This window comes from Sinocyclocheilus grahami, unplaced genomic scaffold (assembly GCF_001515645.1).
Source record: "Sinocyclocheilus grahami isolate Dianchi unplaced genomic scaffold, SAMN03320097.WGS_v1.1 scaffold1951.1, whole genome shotgun sequence".
NCBI lineage: Eukaryota > Metazoa > Chordata > Actinopteri > Cypriniformes > Cyprinidae > Sinocyclocheilus > Sinocyclocheilus grahami.
The window spans coordinates 31279-54944 of NW_015507130.1; the positions used below are offsets into that span (position 1 = coordinate 31279).

Here is a 23666-nt window from a genome sequence, read left to right on the forward strand (position 1 = left end):
ATAGTTTAGTTTCAGTTTTAGTTTTAGTAATTAAAGTTTATTAGATTTAACAGATCCCTTCCAGAGCACAGGCCAAAGAAACACTTTAATTTAACCTTAGTGATGCAAACGTCTAGCGACACCAAATTAAAGCATGTTGAGATTGATTAGATGGTAAAAGTATACAAATACACACCAAAATGAAGCAGTCATGCCTTTTTAAATCTACACAAGTTGCGCTTACATTATATATAAAACGCACTAGACTGAAATGATAAATGTGTGTTGTGATATTTAATTTGAAAATAAATGTAGCTAATTTCTTTATATTATAGCCTCCAAAATTTGAAGTCCAAAAAATTGCTCCCATCCATTATAAAATTAATCCACACAGCTCCGGGGGGTTAATAAAGGGCTTCTGAAGCGAAACGATGCATTTGAAAAATATCCATATTTACAACTTTATAAACCTTAATCTCTAGCTTCCGCTAACTGTTGTTACGAGAGAGTGGCGTCCAGCAGAAGACGTAGGAGGTGAGTAAATCATGGGGTCATTTTCATTTTTGGGAGAACTATCCCTTTAAGTTTTATACAAAAAAAATAAATAAATACATAAATAAACAAAATATTCTGAGATGAAAATGAAGCAGAACATTTATTATTCTTCTTTTTTGCAATTTTGTAATTTCTGAAATTGCACATTTCATCTTCAAATGCTTTCAAGTTATTTGTGTTATTTGCATTCATTTTAAATGAAGAATGGACATTTGTTGGGATTGTGGGTGTTTAATGGAGGTCATGTTAACCATTAGCCATCATTCAAATTCCAGACAGACTTCAGTTTCCAAGAAGAAATATATATCAACATTAAAAAAAATGTAACTCTGACTACAAAGTGGGCTTTACATATAGCATGCATTAAGTAATTTATGTAATTTTCTTTTAAATCAGATGCTCATAAAAGACTTCTGTCCAAGTAATTAGTGAAAAATAAAATTATTTTGACAAAATGCCAAAAATTGCTCCCCTAAGTCGACAATGTATAATGTTATTCAAACTCACACAGGATTTAGTATGAGACATTGTCATTGTAAATGCCCTACTGTATATAGCAAATCAAATTATTTGTTTACCGAATCACTAAGTATGTGACTTTGTTAAACATACTGATTCTGTCTCAGAGACACAAACACACACAATCATTCCACATCTGTCTGTACTGTGTGAAATATAAAAGACAGTGAAAAACGCAGAATCAGGGTGGATAATCTCATGCATCATACATGACCCTAATGTCTTGGTCTTCAAACCTGCATTTATATTTCATGTTTTCATGTAGTAAACAAGGGGGGACAATAAACTGGGGCGAGATGGACATTAATTTTCACCCGTCGAAGGGGTGTGCAAGCAACCACGCTGAAACATTGGGGCAATATGACTTATTTATAAATGTTTGCATGTTGACAAAAATAATTTATGGAGCTCCAGAACAAACAGAAAAGGGATTAAAACTACTCATTTTGTGCTGCTGACTGGATAAAGACCTAAGGAACATAAACAAAGACTGGTGAAGGATTCTCACGTGTGAGGCAGCCATGTGTGGGGGAATGAGAAAGGACCCAACAATGGCAGTCGTCACGCACAATAGATTCATTAAGTGTGGTCTTGTAGCCACAGATACTGAGTTATGGTAAATGTGCACTAAATATACAAGATCAATTAAAATAAATCTGAAAGGACTCTGTAATGTAAACAAGTGTTTCCCAACCTTTCAGCACTATCAGTAAGGCTCATCATCACCGAACAAGATATGTTTATTTTAACTCATTATGCTAATTTCACTTAGCAGCCTCTTTAATATAATTGAAATTGTCATCAGTACAATGACTCACTTCTATCCTAAAACAATCAATACCGTGGGTAAAAAATAGCAGACTCACCAAAAGCTTTCATTCAAACTGAAGCAGTTTTAGAAATACATAACTTTTATTTCACAAGTGCATTTACTTTGATAATGGTTTGACTGGCCGAAAGATTTAATGGGATGGAAATAGGTTTGTCATCCACACAAACTATTGAATTTCAAACTCTTACATACTGCATATTATTTAGTTTTTTGCTTCAATAAAACTAACAAAACAAAAAATACAGAAGAAAACAAAAATACTTCCAAACTCTAATGTTTGTTTACAAAACAAAACATAGCATAGTATTATTATTATTAATTATTATTATTGTTATTAAAAAATATTATTAATTTTAACCTAATAAGGAATAAAAAGGGGCTCTTTTAAATCAAAATGTCTGTCGTATAGGTTTAACAAAGCTGATTCCAAGTCCAATGATTGGCAATGATTTTAGCTTGACAATAAAAAAGCTCACGTGGGCGAGTAAAAGCATATAAGTGACTGTAATGAAGTCAAATGACATGTCAACTCAGTTTATGTGTGCATTATCATTACAACAACAGACAACAATGAGGATTATGAACGGCAGCAATAAACCCGAATTATTTGATTCCTGTTTAAAGGCAAACGGCAAGCCCATAAGTCAGAGTTATTTAAACATCTCCTTTATTCTCCATGTTCTCTCTCCATATTCCTCCAGCTCTTTTACTCTGATTCCTGATTGAACAGTTCCACACGGTTTACCCTACAGCCCAGCATGCACTTCTCCACCCGCCTCCTTCCACTCGGGCTGCAGGATTAACTGCATGCTCCATCACCCAGCCGAGTTCAGCCCTGCATTCATAACTCTAACATATGTAGCGTAATAACATTGTTAGAGCCCTGCTCCTCAGATCCATGTCTGCCCGTTTAACGAAATTACACTCGATTCCACAGCTCCATCCACCTATCAATGTCAATCACGTTAGCCGCTCTCACTACAGACAGCTCTTAAGGGCGGGGGGCATGGTAAAGTCGAATCTCGGCGGGCTGAATCGGGAAGTGTAGCTCTTAGAGCTTTTATTACATTAATTTGTCTCTAGTTAATTCTATCTCTTCCCCTTAATATGAAATAGCCTAAAAAGACAATTAAATCCCGGATGGCTGCATCACCTCGGCGGAGAATGGCATGGCCTTGTGGCACGGACGAGCATTCACATATACATCGACGTGAGTGTCTTGTGACCCAATGGAGTGGCGGGTGTTCTGATTCACGGCACGATGCCTCTGAAACGTCCTTAATTGAAAGCGAGCATGACTGTTGGCAGACGGCAGTTTCCTGAATTTATTAAAGGAAGCACGCAATGAGGATGCCGAGGGAATGTTGACGTCAAGCCAGAGCAGAAAGCTAATTCACCGGATGGATGCTGAGACTTTTTCGAGAGAGGCTGATGCGATTATTTAAAGAGCGGAATGTGTATGACCTGTCATGTGTCATCACACTGTGGTTCTGTGGGTCTACCTGTTCAAATGACACTCGGGCACATTGACCGATCTGACAAAAGTCAAATTCTGAAAAGGGTAAGTAAAAATATATATAAGATAAAAATACAATAGACAGAACTCCCCTTTTAGAATGGTATTCAGACTTATACATTTTTCAAGATCACATTCTCAGCATATTGATACTGGCACCAAGAAAACAGCTGAATCACCAGCGAGTCATTCAGAGGAAGAAAATAGACAAAGAAAGGCACCATAGCAAGATTGATTTTGCCCTGTTTGGATTCACAGTCAGGCCTTTAAACCCTGCTAACCTCAAGTCTGATACATAACCAGACACAAAAACACACGGGAAGGCTCAAACCAAAACAAACAAACCCAAAAATGAAATGAGTGAGGTGCTCATTCAGCCTGGAGCAAACAAATATAACAGAAAAAAAGGTGGAACAAAAGAGAGAAAATAAGAAGACCTCCACGTGCTAACACATGTTCACCCACACAAAACATTTTCAATGCTCACAGACAGAGAGAACAACTCAGAAATGTTAAGTAGACATGAGTGCATGTTTGCTCAAAACACACAGACAGAAAAAAAAGAAGAAAATGACAGCTGGTAAGAGGGTAGAAAATGACACATCTTCTACACACATACACACAGACACAACATTGTGCCTCCCTGACTCACAAAGCAATGTGAAGACTATTTTAACTCTCATCACTGTTCAGTAATGAAGCAGCACCGCAGAAAGCATGGCCACCGAGTGATTTATCATCATTCTGAGCCCTATTTCATTCCCCTGATTACTGCAGGCAGCAGACATGAGGAGCAAATTAATGAAAATGTTGGGGAATTATAAACTCCTTCCCTGCCTGAATTATCTTGCATTGCGGTGTTGAATTAAGCACTTTGACTATATATGGGGACCAATTATGTTTTCTAACCTGCAAACCACTCTTTTGGAGAAGGAGGGACAGGAGTCGCTGGCAGTGCAATTCTAGTTTAACACTGATAGAGCCAGAGCTTGGGAAAAAAATGTGAGGGAGAAGATAAAGGCACCTCGTGCCTGCGTCCTTCTCTCCTTGCATTACCAGAGCAAGGCCAAGGGCCAGCATGCAGGCAAGAGTCCTTGTAAAGGAAATTGGGAGATAAAAAGTCCCTCCTTGAGAGTTTGGAACTGTGTGTCCTTTTACTTTTCTTATTAATAGTTTCAGATGCCTTTGTGAAGGTGCGATGGATCTACAAAAGACAAAAGTTCCCCTTTTCCCCACAGTTATGGCACTTTTGAGTTAGAAAGTATCTTATGTAAAATTTTTGCCTGATGAAATTTCTATATATTATTTTAAAAGCATATACATAAAAATATATAATTGAAAAAAAAAAACGAAATATAAAAATGAAAACTAATAAGAAAATAAGAATTAAATAAATAATTAAAATAAAACAAAAACTAGAATCACGTAAATTTAGGCATTGTAATGTGCAGTACGATAAACAAATTTTTATTTTGACGTTTGCCAAAAATTCAGTTTAACAGCGTAATAAATTGTTAGTGTTTCAAAAAATAATTGAGTTAGATGACAGCAGTGGTGCATGATTAACAAATCTATATCAACCATTGCAGAAAAAATTGATGAATACACATACATACAATATACATACACTACTGTTCAAAAAGATTCATTAAAATTATCAAAAAATATTATCATCAAATCACAAAATCTATTAAGAAAAGTAAATAAATACAATTTTGGGGAATAGAATACTTTCTGATCATGTGACACTGAAGATAATTCAGCTTCACATAAATAAATTACATTTCAGCAATCGCAGGAGCAAATTACATTCAAAAACAACAACAACAAAAAAATGGTTATTTTAAATTGTATCTACTGCATTTTCAACTAAGTGCAGCCTTGGTGAGCATAAGAGACTTTTCAAAAATCCCCCACTCCAAACTTTTGAATGGTGTTTGTTTATATCTAATATTGTCTGTTAACAGACGTTATACCAATATATCAGGCATCCCTACTATTGTGAACTAAAACAACACAGATAGCATGAGTCTGTGCTTTGTATTTGGAATGGGGCTGTACATGAAGTAAGCGTCTCTCATTGGTAGTGCCAAACAAGCCAGGGGACTTAGGGCCCGACAGATGGAGGGGAGGGTACAAGTCACTATGGGAAAAGGCTGATGGATCGCTCCATGCAGGCCGCTTAATAGGGCGTAAGTGTGGAATCTGGCTAAAAAGAGGCTCTCGATGACGAAGTGGGTGAAGAAAACTGCAAAAACAATCCTGAAATGCAAACGGGGGTCTTTGATTTGTGATGACCTCTGAAAGGTTAAGTATATTGAGGATTTTTTTTTTAAAGCAAAAGACATCTAGCACAAGAGCACAATTAATTTAAAGGACGAGCCACTAACCAAGACATTTCTTCTATCCTGGCATTGGTAAAAAGATCTAGGCCTAGTTGGAAGAATTTCAAAAATAGTGATCTTATAACTAGGCCTGTCACGATAATTAAATAACAAGTTTTTAATTACATCCAAGGGAACTGGGAAACCACATGTAGCAAGGGGTTAGCATGAACAATACCGGACAAAGGAACTCAAAACAGGGAACACTATTTAACCACATGACAGGATGAGGGGATGACGAGACACACCTAGGATCAATAGAAATAAACGGGGAACACCTGGAATCAAATAATAAACAATCAGGGAGCAGGAACCGGAAGACCATGGAAACACATGGGGAGCAAAACACACAAAACATGGAACCGAGTCTGACAGCCAAAGCCCTAAAACAATCACAATAACCGTGACTATTTTTAAACAATTAATCGTCAGCCAAATTTCATAATCGTGACAACCCTATTGATAACAATTCAATATGAGTCTTGACATTAAGTCAGCTTGACATGCTGGGAGACAAAACTTAATTGTGAGCAATACTTGTGGCTCGATCGCTTGACATTAATTAGGTCTCTCTGTCTGCTACCTGTGACAATGTCAGCTTCCCCTGCCTGAGGAATGGTTATGAAGAACATGAGAGTTAACCAAAATGAGAGCAAATGCATCCTTGAAGGAACAGTTCATTCAAAAATGAAAATTGTCATAATTTATTCAAACTTATGTCACTCCAAACCTCTATGCACTTCTTTCTGAAAAATGGTATTTTAAAAACTGTATATTGACTTGTATTGCATATTATTATTATTTTACAGAACAAAACTACAATACTAATATTTATGGCTGTCTTTTTTTATGTAAGAAAGAATGTGTCATGTTATGTGGAGTATTTCATGCATGATGCTACAACAGAAGCCAGGATAAATCTGCTCAGCAAGGAGAAACTGAGAGAACGAAGAAGAGAAGATGATGTCTAATTAGGTTAGAAAGATCGAGATGGGAAAGTTAAACAAGCAGCAGGAGCCATCAAGTAGAGATGCAGTTAAAGTCTTGGAAAACCTAAAGCCCCACTCGTCTCTTCAGATGCAGAAAACAAAAGCTCACATGAGTTCAGGTTCCCTGCAGACAATCACGCTGTGTGTTTCTCTCCAGTCATCGCTAATGGACACAGGAGATGTCAAACATACAGCATACTTCCAAATGCTACAAACACCAGTTATAACCAACAGCTATGAAAGAGACCTCAATCTTCAGATAGGCTAGTAAAGAGCTAAGATGACTCAAGATTCTTGCACCCAGGCTAATAGAACAGTGCAAGTCGTACTAGCAAAAGTAGAGAGAGCAAATCACAGGAGATGTTTGCAGGAGACTTTGCTTGAAAGCTTAAAGGGGAATGTGTAATATGCATGTGTATTTTTGCTTGTGTCTTTGGGGGCAGGTTTTGCACTGATGCAGATGGAGTGAGATGGATGGTGAGAGCGAAAGAAAGGCTTTTTTCTTGTGCATGCTGTGGGTTATTTCTCTGAAATGACTGGTCTTGTTCAGTGAGACGGTGTCTAGCACTTGCCAAATCAAGGCATCAAAGCGCTTGTGTGGCTGGGAGGACACTGTGCAGAGGCATCAGCAGTCACATGACATTATCGTGTCACGTCACGACAGCTTGTTATTAGCTATCCTAAGGAGATGGGCAGGAAGTCACAACATTCTGTACATTTTGTATACCATTCTAGAACTCATACTGACAACATTCTGAACTATAAATTCAAAGACTTAAACTGAGCTATACAATATCAACTCTTTTCACAAAAACAAATCAGATCAGTATATAATACAATATAATATGCAACAGTAACTGTGCATTACTCCTGGAGATTTTCCATTGAGTCATTCAAATGATTCATTCAAAAATGCTGATTCATTCAGGAATTAATTCAATTGGACTGCATTCAGAAGCAGTAAGAGTAGTTTGCTAGTTGCTATTCCAGATTGAGCTTGTCTTTATAAATGAGTCTCTGATTTATTCACTCAGTTGATTTGCTCAAAGACACTTCAAAACAATTAATTCAAGAAACGACACTACTCTGATGTTCAATAAAATTTAACAGCTTCTAGTCTTGATATCATGTTCGTTTTGTGCCACATAGTCCATTCTGGACAGTTAGCTTTGAAGCTATTGATATGCTAGTGTTCTCCTAAAAGTGAGAGCTATTTAGTTTTGCTTAAACAGTAATGACCAAGACTGTATAAACTAAATATATTGAAGACTTATCCCGCATTACACTTCTTTTCCCCCAATCAAATTCTCTCTAGACTAAGAATGACCCTCCACATAATAACACCAGCAACCGACTTGTAAGTAACAAATTATGGTTCATGCTTGATATAGCATTAACACTAGAACGGCCACAGGGTAAATTTTACCCGTGGCTGTTTTTAAAACGTACATCAAATATTTTTAATTAAACATTCAAGTCTCCCAGTCACTGACTTTTACTAAAATTGTGTGATTCACAATCCCCTGTTGTTAAAAACTGTATAGATAAAACCAGATCAAAAAACAGGGCATTTATACCTATAAGCGCCAGCGCGGGTCAAATTTACCCGCTATATAATGCCTGTATGTTCGCGCTGTCATTTTTGTGCTGCTTATGTTTTAACATAGCAACGCCTTTCACTCACTGAATTAGCAGTTATCAGTTTCACAAATAAAGACAAAATGAGTAAATAAGGCGATTTATGAATGCTGAAGAGGTATAAGAAGCACTAAATGCCATGAGTGATGGAGAGTCTGATGGTGGGGAGATAAGTAAAGCGTCCTGTCGGCGATCAATAGGCCTATATCATATTTAGACGTTTTATCCTAATGTTACTCATAATTGTTCAACATTTGGATTAATTATTTAATTTTTGTTTTGCCATTTCTATCGTTTATTGTTCGCATCTGTGATGCTATTTATTCTAGTCTGCCTGTTTCCTGAAGAAAAAACATCCAGTCTGATGTAGGCTAATGAATAAAACCTTTTTTTTAATTATTGGTGTTCTTCTTGTATAATTCAAATTATAAATGATATAGCTAAACAAATAATTAATTAGGTGAAGCTGTGCGCTTGAATTTGTCATCGCATCATCCTATGCAATGTGGTGAATTCCTATTATTGCTCATTATTGTCTATAGGCTATTTTAGTTATTTAAATAACATAGGTTATCCTAATATATTGATTAATGACATTGTATTATAATAGCCAGTTACACCACCTAAATATGTATTTACTTCCTTCTAATTCTCGTTGTCAGTGCAGGCTTGTTTAGCTTAATATTGACCGTTATGAAAAGTGACTAGTGTAGCCTGCATAAAAAAAGTGTTGAACATAAAACAATAGGACAAAAATATAGCCTAGTTGATGACTAGACATAATTTCATGACTCTAGACACTTCTTTGTGAAGACAGTAGCATAATACAATGAAATAATATGTTCTTTAGCTATTCAGAAACAGCTGTCATGTGCGTGGGTAAAATTTACCCGCTGGCGGTTTTAGGTATACAGCGACCCCTGGCAGTTCTAGCGTGAAAGCCTATTCGCCATTAAAAAAAAGAAAAAAAGCAATTTGTCAAGGTATTTGATGCGCATAAAGTGCTGGTGACCCAACTTTTCAAAGTAAGTCACAAAATAGCATCTTCATCCGCCCCCAGTACTGCAGTAGGAGGTGACACCAAATCTCATATGTGCTTCTAATCTATCCATCCCAGCACTTCTATTTCCTTCGCTATAGTTCTTCTTAAGCAATCCTTTGGGTTGCAAAGGCTCCGTGCGTGTGTGGCTGGTAGCAGCGCTGTTAGGCTGATGGAGTGTTCGGAGACCCTGCCTCTTGATCAAGGCTTTCTGTGTAGCCCCCTGGAGAGCCGAAGAACATAGGCATCCATCTTCTCTAAACGCAGTGTGACCACAGGGGTGCCTCGTCCCGCTAAGTGCAAGATTAAGCTCTGCTAACCAACTTCCTAAATCCTCTTTAGTGGACTGCAGGCCAGGCTAGTGAGGTGAACCACCACACCCACAAACCCCTTGACCCCCTCAACCTCTAGCCACAAGTCCAAGCTCCCTTGACCCAGGTAAGCAATGCATTATCCAGTCGAACAATTGATAAATTGGCCTGTCTGGGTTGCCGTAACTAAATCAGCCAATTCTGATGATTCAGCAGTGGTTTGGGAGCCTGGGCGGGTGTCACCAATCAACAGTCACTACCTGGTAGGACAAGTATGGACATTCTCCTGTCACTTGAACTTAATTTATTGCAAACCAGCACATTGATCAAGCCCGTGCTGTTTCACAAGTCGTTCAGGCTTGAGCTTGAAGAACGATGAGAGCAAAAGGTGAAAGGACAGTGGCAGAAGTCGAAAAGGTGTTAAAAGAAACTGAACCAATGGTAGTTTTGTGTACAGTGTAGAAATCAGACACCACTTCTAGTTACCTCAAGCTTACTTGTATTCTTTCTCTATTTTGTTCTACCTGAATACGGATATATAAAATATACCACAGATCTGTTGGGATAAAATTTGTTTTTAGAGTTTTGACATATAACAGAGATATCAAAACAAAAATAAATAATTTACCATTTCAAGTTTTGCCATCTCTTTGGCCTTTGGTTTAGATCGCTGACACATTTTTCCATGCCTGCAGCTGTAGCTCTCTAGCAGAAACTACCAAAAATAATGAATCATTTCGAAGTGAGCTGAGAAACTACAGGAATTCAGCCTGAGGGACTGGGAAGTTGTTACAACAGAAGAGCCGCGAAACGGTACGATTACGTCACAACAAATACACTCTACACCAGCCATAAACTTGTGTTTTCTGAGATCAGATTATAACCATATAGCACTTTACCACATTAAAAGCCAGGTATCAGAAATTAAAACAACAAAGCTTTTTAGATTTGTGTTAAACAAAATAAATAAATAATGCTGTAATTTTTTTGTTGCGTGTATATTTTGTTATTGAGAGGAAAAACAAAATATTTTAGCATATATTTAGCATATATTTCCATATTCATCTAAACGCCACTCTCAACAGGATGTTCGCTAACAGTAAAATGCTGCTTGCATATGTCAAACTTATTTGTACCCCTATAAGCGAAGAACGAAAAATAACTTGAGTGTGCATATCAGGGCCTTTACACATGAAAGCATTTGTGTTTGTAGTTTGGTAAATCTTTCCCACACTCTACTGATTCCTCTTTGTTTGAACTTCTTATAAGTGTGTCTTCTTCTATTGGATTCCGTTCAGGAGGTCTGAATTGCAGTCTTGAATGAATTGTAGTGCCACACTAGACAAACCATGTTATTGAAATGTTTTATTGTCGACTAATCGGTTTAGCTCTAATGTATACACGTCTTTTTGTATATGTTACCATTACACTGGTTTCTAAAGCTGTACATGTAATATAGTAAGTAAATAATTTTTATAATTGCTATTTTTATAATTTGCTTCAGCATATATCCAAATGTACAAAATGTGTAAACATTATGTACAAAAGCCTATGAATACTTAAAGGACAAGCATGCAAAAATAATATTCAGATTGTATCCACATGTGTAAAACATGTTAATGTCAGTGTATGTAACAATTATACAATGTAAAAGTATTTGTGTTAATGAAAATATTCATATGAACAAACCCATACAAAGATGCAAATATAAAAAAACTTTAAAAAACGCATAAGAAAATGAATATCTTGAGAGACTAAAATTCATATAAAACAAGCGTCCTAGCCAGGCAAACACATTTCCTCCCAGAGCAGGAGCTTGTATTTGGAGTGCTGATGTGATATTCATCTCCATGGCGTAGTGTTGTGACTAAAGGGGCATCGCTAATCAAATGAGAGGTTGCATTTAATATCCCTCTGTTCCTGTATGGTGCTTGAGCACAACAGCACTAAACACATACACTAGATTAGAGCTGGGTAGAAGCCATTGATTACTGCATAGCGTCAAAGCCTGACAGCCCCCATTGATACCACAGTGATCAATAGTACAGAACACTTGCCAATGACTTTGAGACACCTGTTTCAAAATAACTGACATATGCACAAAAAGAAAGGCACACATACGTAAGTAAGGGTTAATCAACGGCCTTTACATACACTACATCTGCAGAAAATTTCAACATATCATCATACAAACTGAAATTTCTGACAGTGTAGCTTTGCTATCGCTTTAGTCACACTGGAAGTTCCATTCTGGAAGTTTCCATGTAAAAAAAAGGCATTTTAAACTTCAGAAATGTGCATAACCTGATATAACCTCATACAGACGCTATATGTGATGACGCTGAGGCTTTCTATTCAAAAAGCTTTTTATGTTCGATGTCAGTACTGATAAATAAATAACCACTTTGTAAGAAATATTATGTGTATTTATATGGTATGTGTCAACTCCCTGAAATGTATGACTACTGTAACCATGGTTGTTGGAGGTAAATATTTTTCAAGCTAGATGTGCAAGAATAAAATAAATCTGCCTTGCTACAATTAGTCCCTTCACAAAACCGTTATACAAGCATTTAAACAGCAAGTTAACCTTGCTGTGAGTCACTAAATCTAGAACCAATACAAAAATTAAATAAATAATCATCATCTTCATCATCATCAGTCGGAAAAACTAAAACAAAAATAAAAAAATAGTGCACTTGAAAACCAGTCATCAAGCTACCTACATGGCAGAAAATGTTGTTCAGGACTTACATTGTTCATGTACTCGCTCAGCAGGTCTTGCAGGGCCTGGCGCACGGAGTTGCACTCTGCCACAATGCGTTCACGGCGATCGTCGCGTGTGCAGGAGGAGTCGGCCATGAGGGCAGCACCACTGATGATACTCTCCAGACGTTCCTCCAGTGACGGCCTGAAGCGAGCCTCACTGAATGTTAGCGGGTCCAAAATAATTTTATTCTGAAATTGGAAAAATAAATAAATAAATAAATAAAGGTCAGAGATATGAATTGAGTTTTAGATTAAAACACTAAATGCCATGAACAACTTTATGAAGAATCACTTGTAGGCTGATTTTTAGCATTGTCAGACATATAATTTATTTATTTATCACGATACCATTAAAATGTCTTATGACACCAGCTGAAGTATCACGATACGATGCAGTATTCTGTTAATTCATTATTCAAACATATTGAACACATTTTTCATGTAAATGAAAACAGACCATATTTTCCTCTGAATATTTTATTAATGGGGATGAATAACTGGCTATTGTTATCAATCAATTGAAATCACTAACTAACTAAACTAAACTAAACTAAATCCAGCACTGCATAGTAGCACAGAAGCTGCATGAAGAGACACTTATTATTGCATTTGCACTACAATTACAAAAGCATAAATAATTGTATGAGGTTAATGCTTTAAATATAGAACTCTGAATGTAGAAATAATAATTTTCTGAAAAACCACAGATTCATTCAGAAACAACACAAAATGCTGCTGTGTGTTACTTGGGGAAGCGCGACAGCTCTGCTTTGATTAGAACAATTTTCTTTGGCAAAATAGATTGAATACATCAATATTTACCATGTTGTGTCTAAAATGTGTCTTTGTTTACTGAACTGTTTTATCAAATCACATTGCAATTGTGGTGATATTCAGAAAAACAGCATGATCGTGTCATGTTGCTGAACTATCATGTTATAAATATAAAAATAATTAATACAGGAGCATTTTTCCCCTCATTTCTTGAAATGTCCAACTCTGACTGGAGGGCAGCATTACAGTTTTTCTGAATTTTTAAAACACATTTCTTGAAACCATCACTCATTTTCTCAAAACCTTAAACACAAATCCAAACCTTCAAACTAAAATTCACAGAAGTCCTGACTCTTCTGGCAAAATCAAACAATCGCTTCAAAACCATTTCACCTGTACTCAAAATCAAACAAAGCTTTCAAATCACACACACACACATTAATCAATAATATACACACTACAGATCATTCATTAGATACTACATCAAAAAAATGGAGAACACAGTGTCCAGTGCATGTAGTTGCACACACACAAACACAAAAACTGTTTATTGTATATAGTAAATATTTTGCAATACTGCAAAACACACACACACACACACACACACAAGTAAACACAAGCAAAAGAAATCACACCTAAGTGTGGTGAATATATCTTAGAGAATATATATAAAAAATACTCTCAAATTACTCTCAAAAAGGAAAACACACACACATATATAATACATACATATACAGTATATACATACATACATACATACATACATACATATGAATAAGAGGACTACTGAATGGGGGGGGGACTCTGGTGTGGCGGATCCAGCCTTGACAAGACAGCACGTTTACTGAATATCCCCACAGGCCAGTTCTTCCACACTTCCACACATGTTAGTCTTGCAATTCTACACAATATTATCTTCCACTCTTATTTTACTGTTCTTTTGAATTTTACAAATGATTATGGTGGCCACAGAGAATCTGCTCAAATTACGTTTTTTTCTGAATTGCTAAAACGCATTTCTTGAAACCATCACTCATTTTCTCAAAACCTTAAAACACAAATCCAAATACTCAAACTAAATTCACGAAACCTCTGAACTCTTCCATCAAAATCAAACAATCACTGCAAAACCATTTCACTTGCACTCAAAATCAACCGGTGCTCTCAGATCACACACACACACACACACACAAACACACACATAAAATACATTACAAAGCATTCATTACAAACTACAGAGAAAAATGGAGAACACAGCATCCAGAACATTACAGAAAAAAAAGTATATTGTATTGAGTAAACGATTTAGCAATTCTGTAAAAAAGTATAGTAATTGCAACTGAGTAAGGTGAATATATTGTATAGGCCTACTGTATGTACTGCAAGAAGAGTATTGAGCTGAATATTGAATAGTACTGAATGTTTGTATATATTCAGCACTTGGATTCTGCAAAAATACTGCAGAATCCATTTTACTGACTCGGATCTTTGAATCTCTTTAAGCAAATTGAACAAATTATTTTTCCAAGTCATTTCGTTCATTTCAGCAGAATATAATTAAAATGTTACAAGTTAATATCCAAATTCCCCAACAAATCTACTGTATTTACGCAAACATTGATCCCATTATATAAACTATAATGCAACCAAGACCAAATCATAAGAAACAGAAATTAATAATTCATTGCTTAGTTCACCTCACCTCCCCAGTCTTCGGGTCATTCATTCTTTTGTCACGTCACATCCCCATAAGGTTAACCTAAAGTTATGCAGTCTTTACAGGAAATAGAAATGATTAGTTCATCTCCCGAGTCTTCAGGTCTGAGTCGTTCGTTCTTTTGTCACGTGGCCACTTCCGTATCTTGTAATGTTGTGTTATACAGTATTTAGGTATTATCAAAGTGATTTTCCTCATCCTATGGATAAAGTTTAAAGCGTTATCCAACAATGATCTGTATCCATTGCTGCTCTCACGTCACATGACAAAAGAACGAACGACTCGGACCTGAAGACTCGAGAGGTGAACTAATTTCATTGTGCATGTGCGATCAACATGAAATGAATGAATCCCGCGCTGAGACAACTCGTCGTTCCCGAGTCATATTAAAGATTTGTTCAAAATTAATGAATCATTAAAGAACAACCCATCACTACACACATGAATGTAGCAGAAACACTGGTGAATGTGTGTGTGTGTGTATACCCTAAAGTCAGTCATGAACTATTGGTGTACTGTACAAAACAATTTACCACAATCTTTAGATTACTGCCTTATATTGTATGCCTTAGTCTCACAACTGTGTTTGCCAAACAGTAGTTTCCATTAGGAAACCACTGAAGACAGTCGGTTGGAGCCCATTTCCAGAGACTGCTAAAGTGACCTTCAAGGGGAGAGCCAGGGCCTCGGTTACAACCACATTGTGATTTAATGGGGCTTTTAAACACAGGATGCAGACTCAAGAACACCCTCCCTTTTTATTGATGAAAATATGCTACCAAATACAGGCTTTATGATCTCTAGGGATGGGAAAATTACCATATTGATAGTGGCGATATTATGTTTTATGGCTATATATGGATACGGCTTCGGCAGCAGTTTGCATTTTAAAAAAGTATAGTAATTGCAACTGAGTAAGGTGAATATATTGTATAGGCCTACTGTATGTACTGCAAGAAGAGTATTGAGCTGAATATTGAATAGTACTGAATGTTTGTATATATTCAGCACTTGGATTCTGCAAAAATACTGCAGAATCCATTTTACTGACTCGGATCTTTGAATCTCTTTAAGCAAATTGAACAAATTATTTTTCCAAGTCATTTCGTTCATTTCAGCAGAATATAATTAAAATGTTACAAGTTAATATCCAAATTCCCCAACAAATCTACTGTATTTACGCAAACATTGATCCCATTATATAAACTATAATGCAACCAAGACCAAATCATAAGAAACAGAAATTAATAATTCATTGCTTAGTTCACCTCACCTCCCCAGTCTTCGGGTCATTCATTCTTTTGTCACGTCACATCCCCATAAGGTTAACCTAAAGTTATGCAGTCTTTACAGGAAATAGAAATGATTAGTTCATCTCCCGAGTCTTCAGGTCTGAGTCGTTCGTTCTTTTGTCACGTGGCCACTTCCGTATCTTGTAATGTTGTGTTATACAGTATTTAGGTATTATCAAAGTGATTTTCCTCATCCTATGGATAAAGTTTAAAGCGTTATCCAACAATGATCTGTATCCATTGCTGCTCTCACGTCACATGACAAAAGAACGAACGACTCGGACCTGAAGACTCGAGAGGTGAACTAATTTCATTGTGCATGTGCGATCAACATGAAATGAATGAATCCCGCGCTGAGACAACTCGTCGTTCCCGAGTCATATTAAAGATTTGTTCAAAATTAATGAATCATTAAAGAACAACCCATCACTACACACATGAATGTAGCAGAAACACTGGTGAATGTGTGTGTGTGTGTATACCCTAAAGTCAGTCATGAACTATTGGTGTACTGTACAAAACAATTTACCACAATCTTTAGATTACTGCCTTATATTGTATGCCTTAGTCTCACAACTGTGTTTGCCAAACAGTAGTTTCCATTAGGAAACCACTGAAGACAGTCGGTTGGAGCCCATTTCCAGAGACTGCTAAAGTGACCTTCAAGGGGAGAGCCAGGGCCTCGGTTACAACCACATTGTGATTTAATGGGGCTTTTAAACACAGGATGCAGACTCAAGAACACCCTCCCTTTTTATTGATGAAAATATGCTACCAAATACAGGCTTTATGATCTCTAGGGCTGGGATGGGAAAATTACCATATTGATAGTGGCGATATTATGTTTTATGGCTATATATGGATACGGCTTCGGCAGCAGTTTGCATTTTGTGGACTTTGCCGTTGCAGATGAGGCGGAGGTGGCATTTAGAGGTACCAGAGGTGGCTAGTGACTGTGCCCTTTACTTTTGAGACTAAAATTCAGAAAGCCACTTCAGCAACTCAGACCTGGTGGTTAATAATAAGTTCACAGATCCGTCATCGTTTATATCTCAGGATGCACTTCCTGTTCTTTGGCATATCCACAGGCAGGAAATGATGTTTGCGTCTTTTGTACTGTATGTGCTAATCTAGCAGCAGTGCTGCCAGCTAACAGCAGCACAATTAGAGAGAGAAAGACATAGAGGCAGCTTTCCCATAATAGCCTGTTGCCATGGAGATCAACTCTTAAGTAAAAGCAGTAGCAGCAGTCTTGTGGATATTTATTGGTTTGTTTGAAATCTGTCGGTGTCAAGTTCCCGGCTCTATTACAGTCCGCCCTCTTCTGTGTGATTGAGAGGCTAAAACAAAGACTCATGTGAAATGTTTGATTGGAAAGCAACAAGCATAACTTTCAGATGCCGACAGGCTGGACCAAAGCCATTGTATAACAATTTGTACAGATTACTTAGATCTTGTGTGTCTCATATTCCGAGTACATATTCCAATTATGATTCGATTTAGTTAAAGACAACTTGAAATAGCCTTTCCAACACATCTGACTTTTGTAATGCAGTGCAAACTTGAGTCAAACAATATTTAGCAGGAAGTAATGTAGGCCAAGACCTGATTTGATTAAACAGGAATTGATTGGATTGTGAAAATCCAGCTCATATTTGTGGTTAATATTTCTCCACCTGCATGGCCTTCAGACGTCTTTTTCTTTACAATAGCATTGATTCAAAAGCACTGATGAATCATGCACAATGAGACCAGGTACATTTATTACACAAATAAACAAGATCAATTTTGTTTTCACGCTGTCCTTAAGAGAGTCTTATTGCATTGCTTGCAGAATTATTGAAGAAACAAAAACTCATCAGTGCTTGTGGGACTGGCATCCGTCATCACGCCTGGATCTTGGCCTTATCACAATACTCCTCTTTATGATTCTCGAGGACAGCAGTGCATACAAATACTTACAAATAGCCAACATTCACAACAGCCGCTTTTCCACTATCGGGCCGAATGGTTTTAAGAACTGTCAGGTACGGTTCCAGTTGTATTTCCACGTGAGCCTGGTATGGCGCAGCTCGATTACAAACCATTCTCATGCTGAGCCGTGCTGGTAGAGTGTGTGTGTGACGTCGCCACTCTGTTGCCTGACTACCAGTTTCTCCATAGCTGGCTAAGCGGTAGCACGCTATTTGATCAAACAGCCAAGTAAACGGCTACGCTACGTTCAATACAAAAAAAGAATAAAAAATGTCTGAGACAGTTTGATCTGTCGAGGAAACATTTGCACTGATAGTGCTTATTCTGTTTATTTTATTTTTCGCGTCAAGAGTTGTGTCCTTTTTTCTGTTATTTAACGAAGTAAATATCAGATAAAAAAGGAGTCCCAAAAACAGAAATATCTGATCATCATCCATATCGCTGTTTACATTACACTTGCGTTACCAAGGCAACGACTGACGCATTTGTATTACATTCCAAAGAGCTCCATTATCAGCACAGTGGAAAATGAAACCGTATCCGTTCTGACTGGGCCAGATCGGCATGGAATGGAACAGTTAAGTAAAGTGAACTGTTCAGCCCGATGGCGGAAAAGCGGCTAAACAATCCAAAAAAAAACAAAAAAAAAACAAAAAAAAACAATCTGCTGTATTTTTTTTAAACAATTTATATGTGTATATACACATGAAATATGGATATGTTTAATATGGTTCTGATTTTATTCAGCAAGAATTAAATTGATCAAAATAATTGATAATAAACACATTCACATTTTTACAAAAAAATTGTTATCAACATATTAGCTTAACCAGTATATATCAGCAGGGACATAACCACAATAGACCCCCCAATAATTAGTAATGGCCAAAGAGTGCTCTGTTTTTTAGGATGACAAAAAGGTTTAAACTGACAAGCACTGTTAGACCGCTGAGGCAGACCAGCCTAAAAATGTCAATGTCAAAATGACTGAGCTGGCCAATCAAATCAAAGTAGGCCGGGTTTACTGTTCACAGAAGCAGAGTGCATATTCAGGTACGAAGTGTCAGTTTAACGTTGCAAGAGATAAAAATGTTAAATGACCTACAGCTTTATCCAGTGATGCAAACTACTCGACTTTTTTCTCAGATAAAAGTCGAGAGAGAGAAATTAAAGTTGCATGTGTGAATAACCTGCGTCTCTCTCTACAAACAATGAAGCTGTGAGTTTAGTTGCTTCAAAAACAGCGACTTTACCTCCTCGTTGCTGAGAAATACAATGTAGCGATGCATTGACAATAAGCTTTTTTTGTTCCTGGATGTTTCTGTGTGTACGCAGCGATCACTGTGTGCAAGTAATGTATGTATGTGTGTGTGTGTGTGTGCTGCAATGAAAGCAGTGCATTGATATAGAACGGTAATTAAACTGAACTACCTATTGATTAAACAGTTTAATGCACACCTGCCAGCCAATCAGAATAAAGTATTCAACCAGACCATGGTATATAAATTGGTCCCCCCATAATGTTCAAGACATGGTTAAGGCCTTGTATATCAGTACATCAGAATGATTTCTAAAGGATCATGTGACACTGAAGACTGGAGTAATAATGCTGAACATTCAACTTAGTCCAGATTGATTGCTGAGGAGTACACAAACTCATCTGTAAAAATGATAGGCCAGATTCAATCAGTTATGTAGTATACTGTATGTGTGTGTGTGTGTGTGTGTGTGTGTTTTAGAAGTGGGAGGAATTGCTACTTACTCCTCTCACACAATGTGACAGGTTGTTTTTCAAGGACGGTATAATGAGGGACCATACAGAAGAGCGGTGCATTGAACACAACCTACTTTTACACAGTGACTAAAGTGCTTTGGAGCGAGAGGATGGGAAAGAGGAATAACATGGGTGAGAGAGAGAGCGAAAAGGACAGAAAGAGTGTGAAGAACAAAGTTGGCTAGGCTGGTGACTAGTCTGTGTGGGTTATTAATGACTAGTGTCCATCTAGGGTGTCTCTAATTCAGGCTGGATTCCAGCAAACCACTGTCCTACATTCAATGCGTGTGTGTGTGTGTGTGTGTGTGTGGACATACAGCAAGGTTAAGAGGGCTGGTGCTCCATCTGACTGATTCATACAAACACCACCTGCTCCATTGCAGTGCCACCAACACTTCCCCCTTTGATCAGCTATTAAAACATTTCTGTCATCACTGTAATGCGATTGCCCACATCAGAAGTCTGTCTCATGTGTTTCTGTTGTGTATTGGAGAGCCTTCTGTCCACCACAATGGTTTATATACACCACCCGCATGCATACGCTTGCTTGTGTTCAAGTTTAAGTCCTCACAGTCTGTAGGGTAAAAGAGTTGAAAGCATGAACTGAGAAAATAGAAAATAAAACTGAGAAAGCATGAGTAAACACATTTCTGTGACTGAAGCAAACAAAGAATGACAAACCCAGTATTAAAATGCATTTTTTTTTGTCTCGTCAAGGTCATCTCATAGATGCCACATCATTTACAGCTGTTTTCCACTTCTCTCCCGTATCCCCTCACCCTCTTAGATTCAGTACAGTTACAATTTGCCTTATTATATTTACATTTTCCACCCTTTCTCTCACTTTTAGAATTAAATGGCATTTATTTTGTGCTGCTCCTTTTATAACAGCCTGCATTACACAGTGAAAAGTTTCACAAAACAAACCTTACAGAAATATGCTGCAGTAACCATTCAGGCTGATCTAAAACGATTATGGACATTATTAAAAATAAACCTTTTCTGATATTGCAAACATTCAGAAAGATATGCAGATCAGTATTGCCATTGTAGCCTATTTTTTTTTCATTTGATGAAAGTTTTCTGGAAAATACATGTTTTTATAATACAGTATAAATCTTACTTCAAAAGATCAAGTGAGATTCAAAGAGATTGAAAATAAATGCGAATGTCAAGTGATTTATTTATTCATTTGTTAATTAATTTAATTATTTATTATTTATTTACACGACCCATTAAACAGAAGAATGTTTTAATTTGTACTGTGGTTTATTTGCACAAAATGTAAGCAGTTAAACACAGAATATAAATTGCCACCTTTTTTATCTCAAAACTGCCAAAACCTGATATGAGAGGTTTAAGGATGTGTTTGCAAACCTCAAAACCATTAGATATATGAATGTATCACAAAAAAACAAAAACAAAAAAATAGCCAATGGGTTCCACAAGTCAAAACAAACACATGGGGAAGTAAAGCATTACCTTACTCTGATAGAACAAGACACAGTGGGGAAAAAGCATTGACGTCAGCTGTATAACAGGCACAAACACATGTCTGAGAGAAGCAAAGAGATAGTGAGAAAGCTTCACAATGCCATCCTGGAGCTGCAACCCACTCACGACAGGAGAGCGCCATCTCTCCAACCATCCTGTGGTGTAGATTTGTTAATTCTGTCTGAAAGACTCACACACCGCAAACCAATTGCCAGGTAATTCTTACTATGCAGTACATTGTCATGCTCTCATCCAGTCAACATAAAGATAATATATTGAGCTAATATATTAAATAATAAAATATTAGAAAACTAAAATAAAAGAAGAAATAAAATTACTAAATTAAAAGTCCGAAAAACACCTCAAAATCACCTTTAAATTCGCATTGACCTTAATGAGGAATTGTATGAATTGTTTTCTTTTATTATTACTTATTAGTTTTAATTTTCATCTTTTGATATGCATTTTATGCATACACATTTTATCCTGTTCTTTTCTTATTATTATTAAAAATGACAAAGGAACTGATTGATTCATAATATGCTGGCAAAAATAGCTAGAAATGACAAGAAATGTAAGCACGTCGAAAGTGTTTTAGATTCATTTGGTGTTGTAAGGATGAGGAATGACTGCACAAAGATCTCCATTGCATCAGTAATTCACAGATAAAAAGAGTTGCTCAAGTTAATCTGTTCCACTGTGGTTCATAAATCGTTGCTTCATAATTTTAAGATAAGAAGCAACAGAAGAAACAATAAACTAGTTTGCCAAAAAGTCTACACAAGTAACACTGAGCACTACAAGTGAAATATGGGAAATTATGAAATTTCATATACTGTCTGTGTGTGTGTGTGTGTGTGTGTGTGTGTGTACATAAAAGAAAGATGTAGAAAACAGTGTAAGTAATTTCCCATCAGACTATATTTTACTTCTCAGTGTTCAGTGATTTATTTATTAAATTATTTCATTAATGTATTCATTTATTTCTAAACAACACAGAGTCAGCACAGAAGGAAGAAACAAGAATTCTTAATTCATAAAGCATTTCATTAACTTTCACAAATGGCAAGCTGATGGTAATCAACGAGTGTCGTTTAAGGAAAACAAATCACGCAAATCAACCTCCAATCACTGAGACAAGAGACAAAAGCTGACTTTAAAAATGGGTTTAAAAGGGCACAGAGACTCATGGGAGCCTCTGGAAAACAGCTTGTTTCAATAGGAGAGAGAAAGCGCATGGAGAGAGCCCCTGGTGAATAGCCCCTATTGTTATTCCATTTGGTGCTTATTGCAGGCACAGGGTCTGAGTGACAGTCTGAAACCACTGTGAAGGGGAGAGAGGAGTGAGTCTTATCCTTCACATCTTCCTTCATTTTACTAGCAAAGACCAATTCATGAACAAATCGTCTGTTCGAGCCAAATCTTTTTCGTGAATCAGTTGTACTGGTCCACAAATCCAACACAACATATTCATGAATTGTTCGAGTCAACAACTCATCAACGTATTGAACCAAAAACCGGTTTGTAAAGAAACAGAATAAATAAACTAATAAGTGATCTCAACATAGAGCATGCATATAATTTGACTAAAGGTATAGTTCACCAAAAACTGAAAAATGAACATAGAAGACATTCTGAAGAATCACTAAACAGTTTTGGTTCCCACTGACTTCCGTTGTAAGGACAAAAGCACAAGTAAAACATACAATGGTAACCGAAACTGTCTGGTTATACACATTCTTCAACATAACTTATTTTGTGTTCAGCAAATGAAAGAAATATAGTTGTGGTCAAAAGTTTACATACACTTTGCAGTGTATGCAAAATGTTAATTATTTTACCAAAATAAGAGGGATCATACAAAATGCATGTTATTTAGTACTGACCTGAATAAGATGCTTCACATAAAAGACATTTACATACAATCCACAAGAAAAAAAATAAGTTGAAGTTATAAAAATTACCCCATTCAAAAGTTTACATACGCTTGATTCTTAATACAGTGTTGTTATCTGGATATATATATATATTTTTTTTTTCATGAGTCCCTTGTTTGCAATTTGAATGATTCCTCTTTTCTGGTAAAATAAAAAATAATAAAGATACCGCA

At 36.7% G+C, this 23666-nt stretch overlaps 1 protein-coding gene across 1 annotated transcript in view; it reads right to left on the bottom strand.

Moving 5' to 3' along the window:
• LOC107573466 (catenin alpha-2-like) overlaps positions 1-23666 on the bottom strand; it is a gene marked incomplete at both ends in the record, with an annotated part of 67468 nt that overhangs the window by 2324 nt on the left and 41478 nt on the right. The window contains one exon of the mRNA XM_016259900.1: positions 12517-12720. Within this exon, the coding sequence (XP_016115386.1) occupies positions 12517-12720 (204 nt within the window). The remainder of the gene's footprint in view (positions 1-12516; positions 12721-23666) is intronic.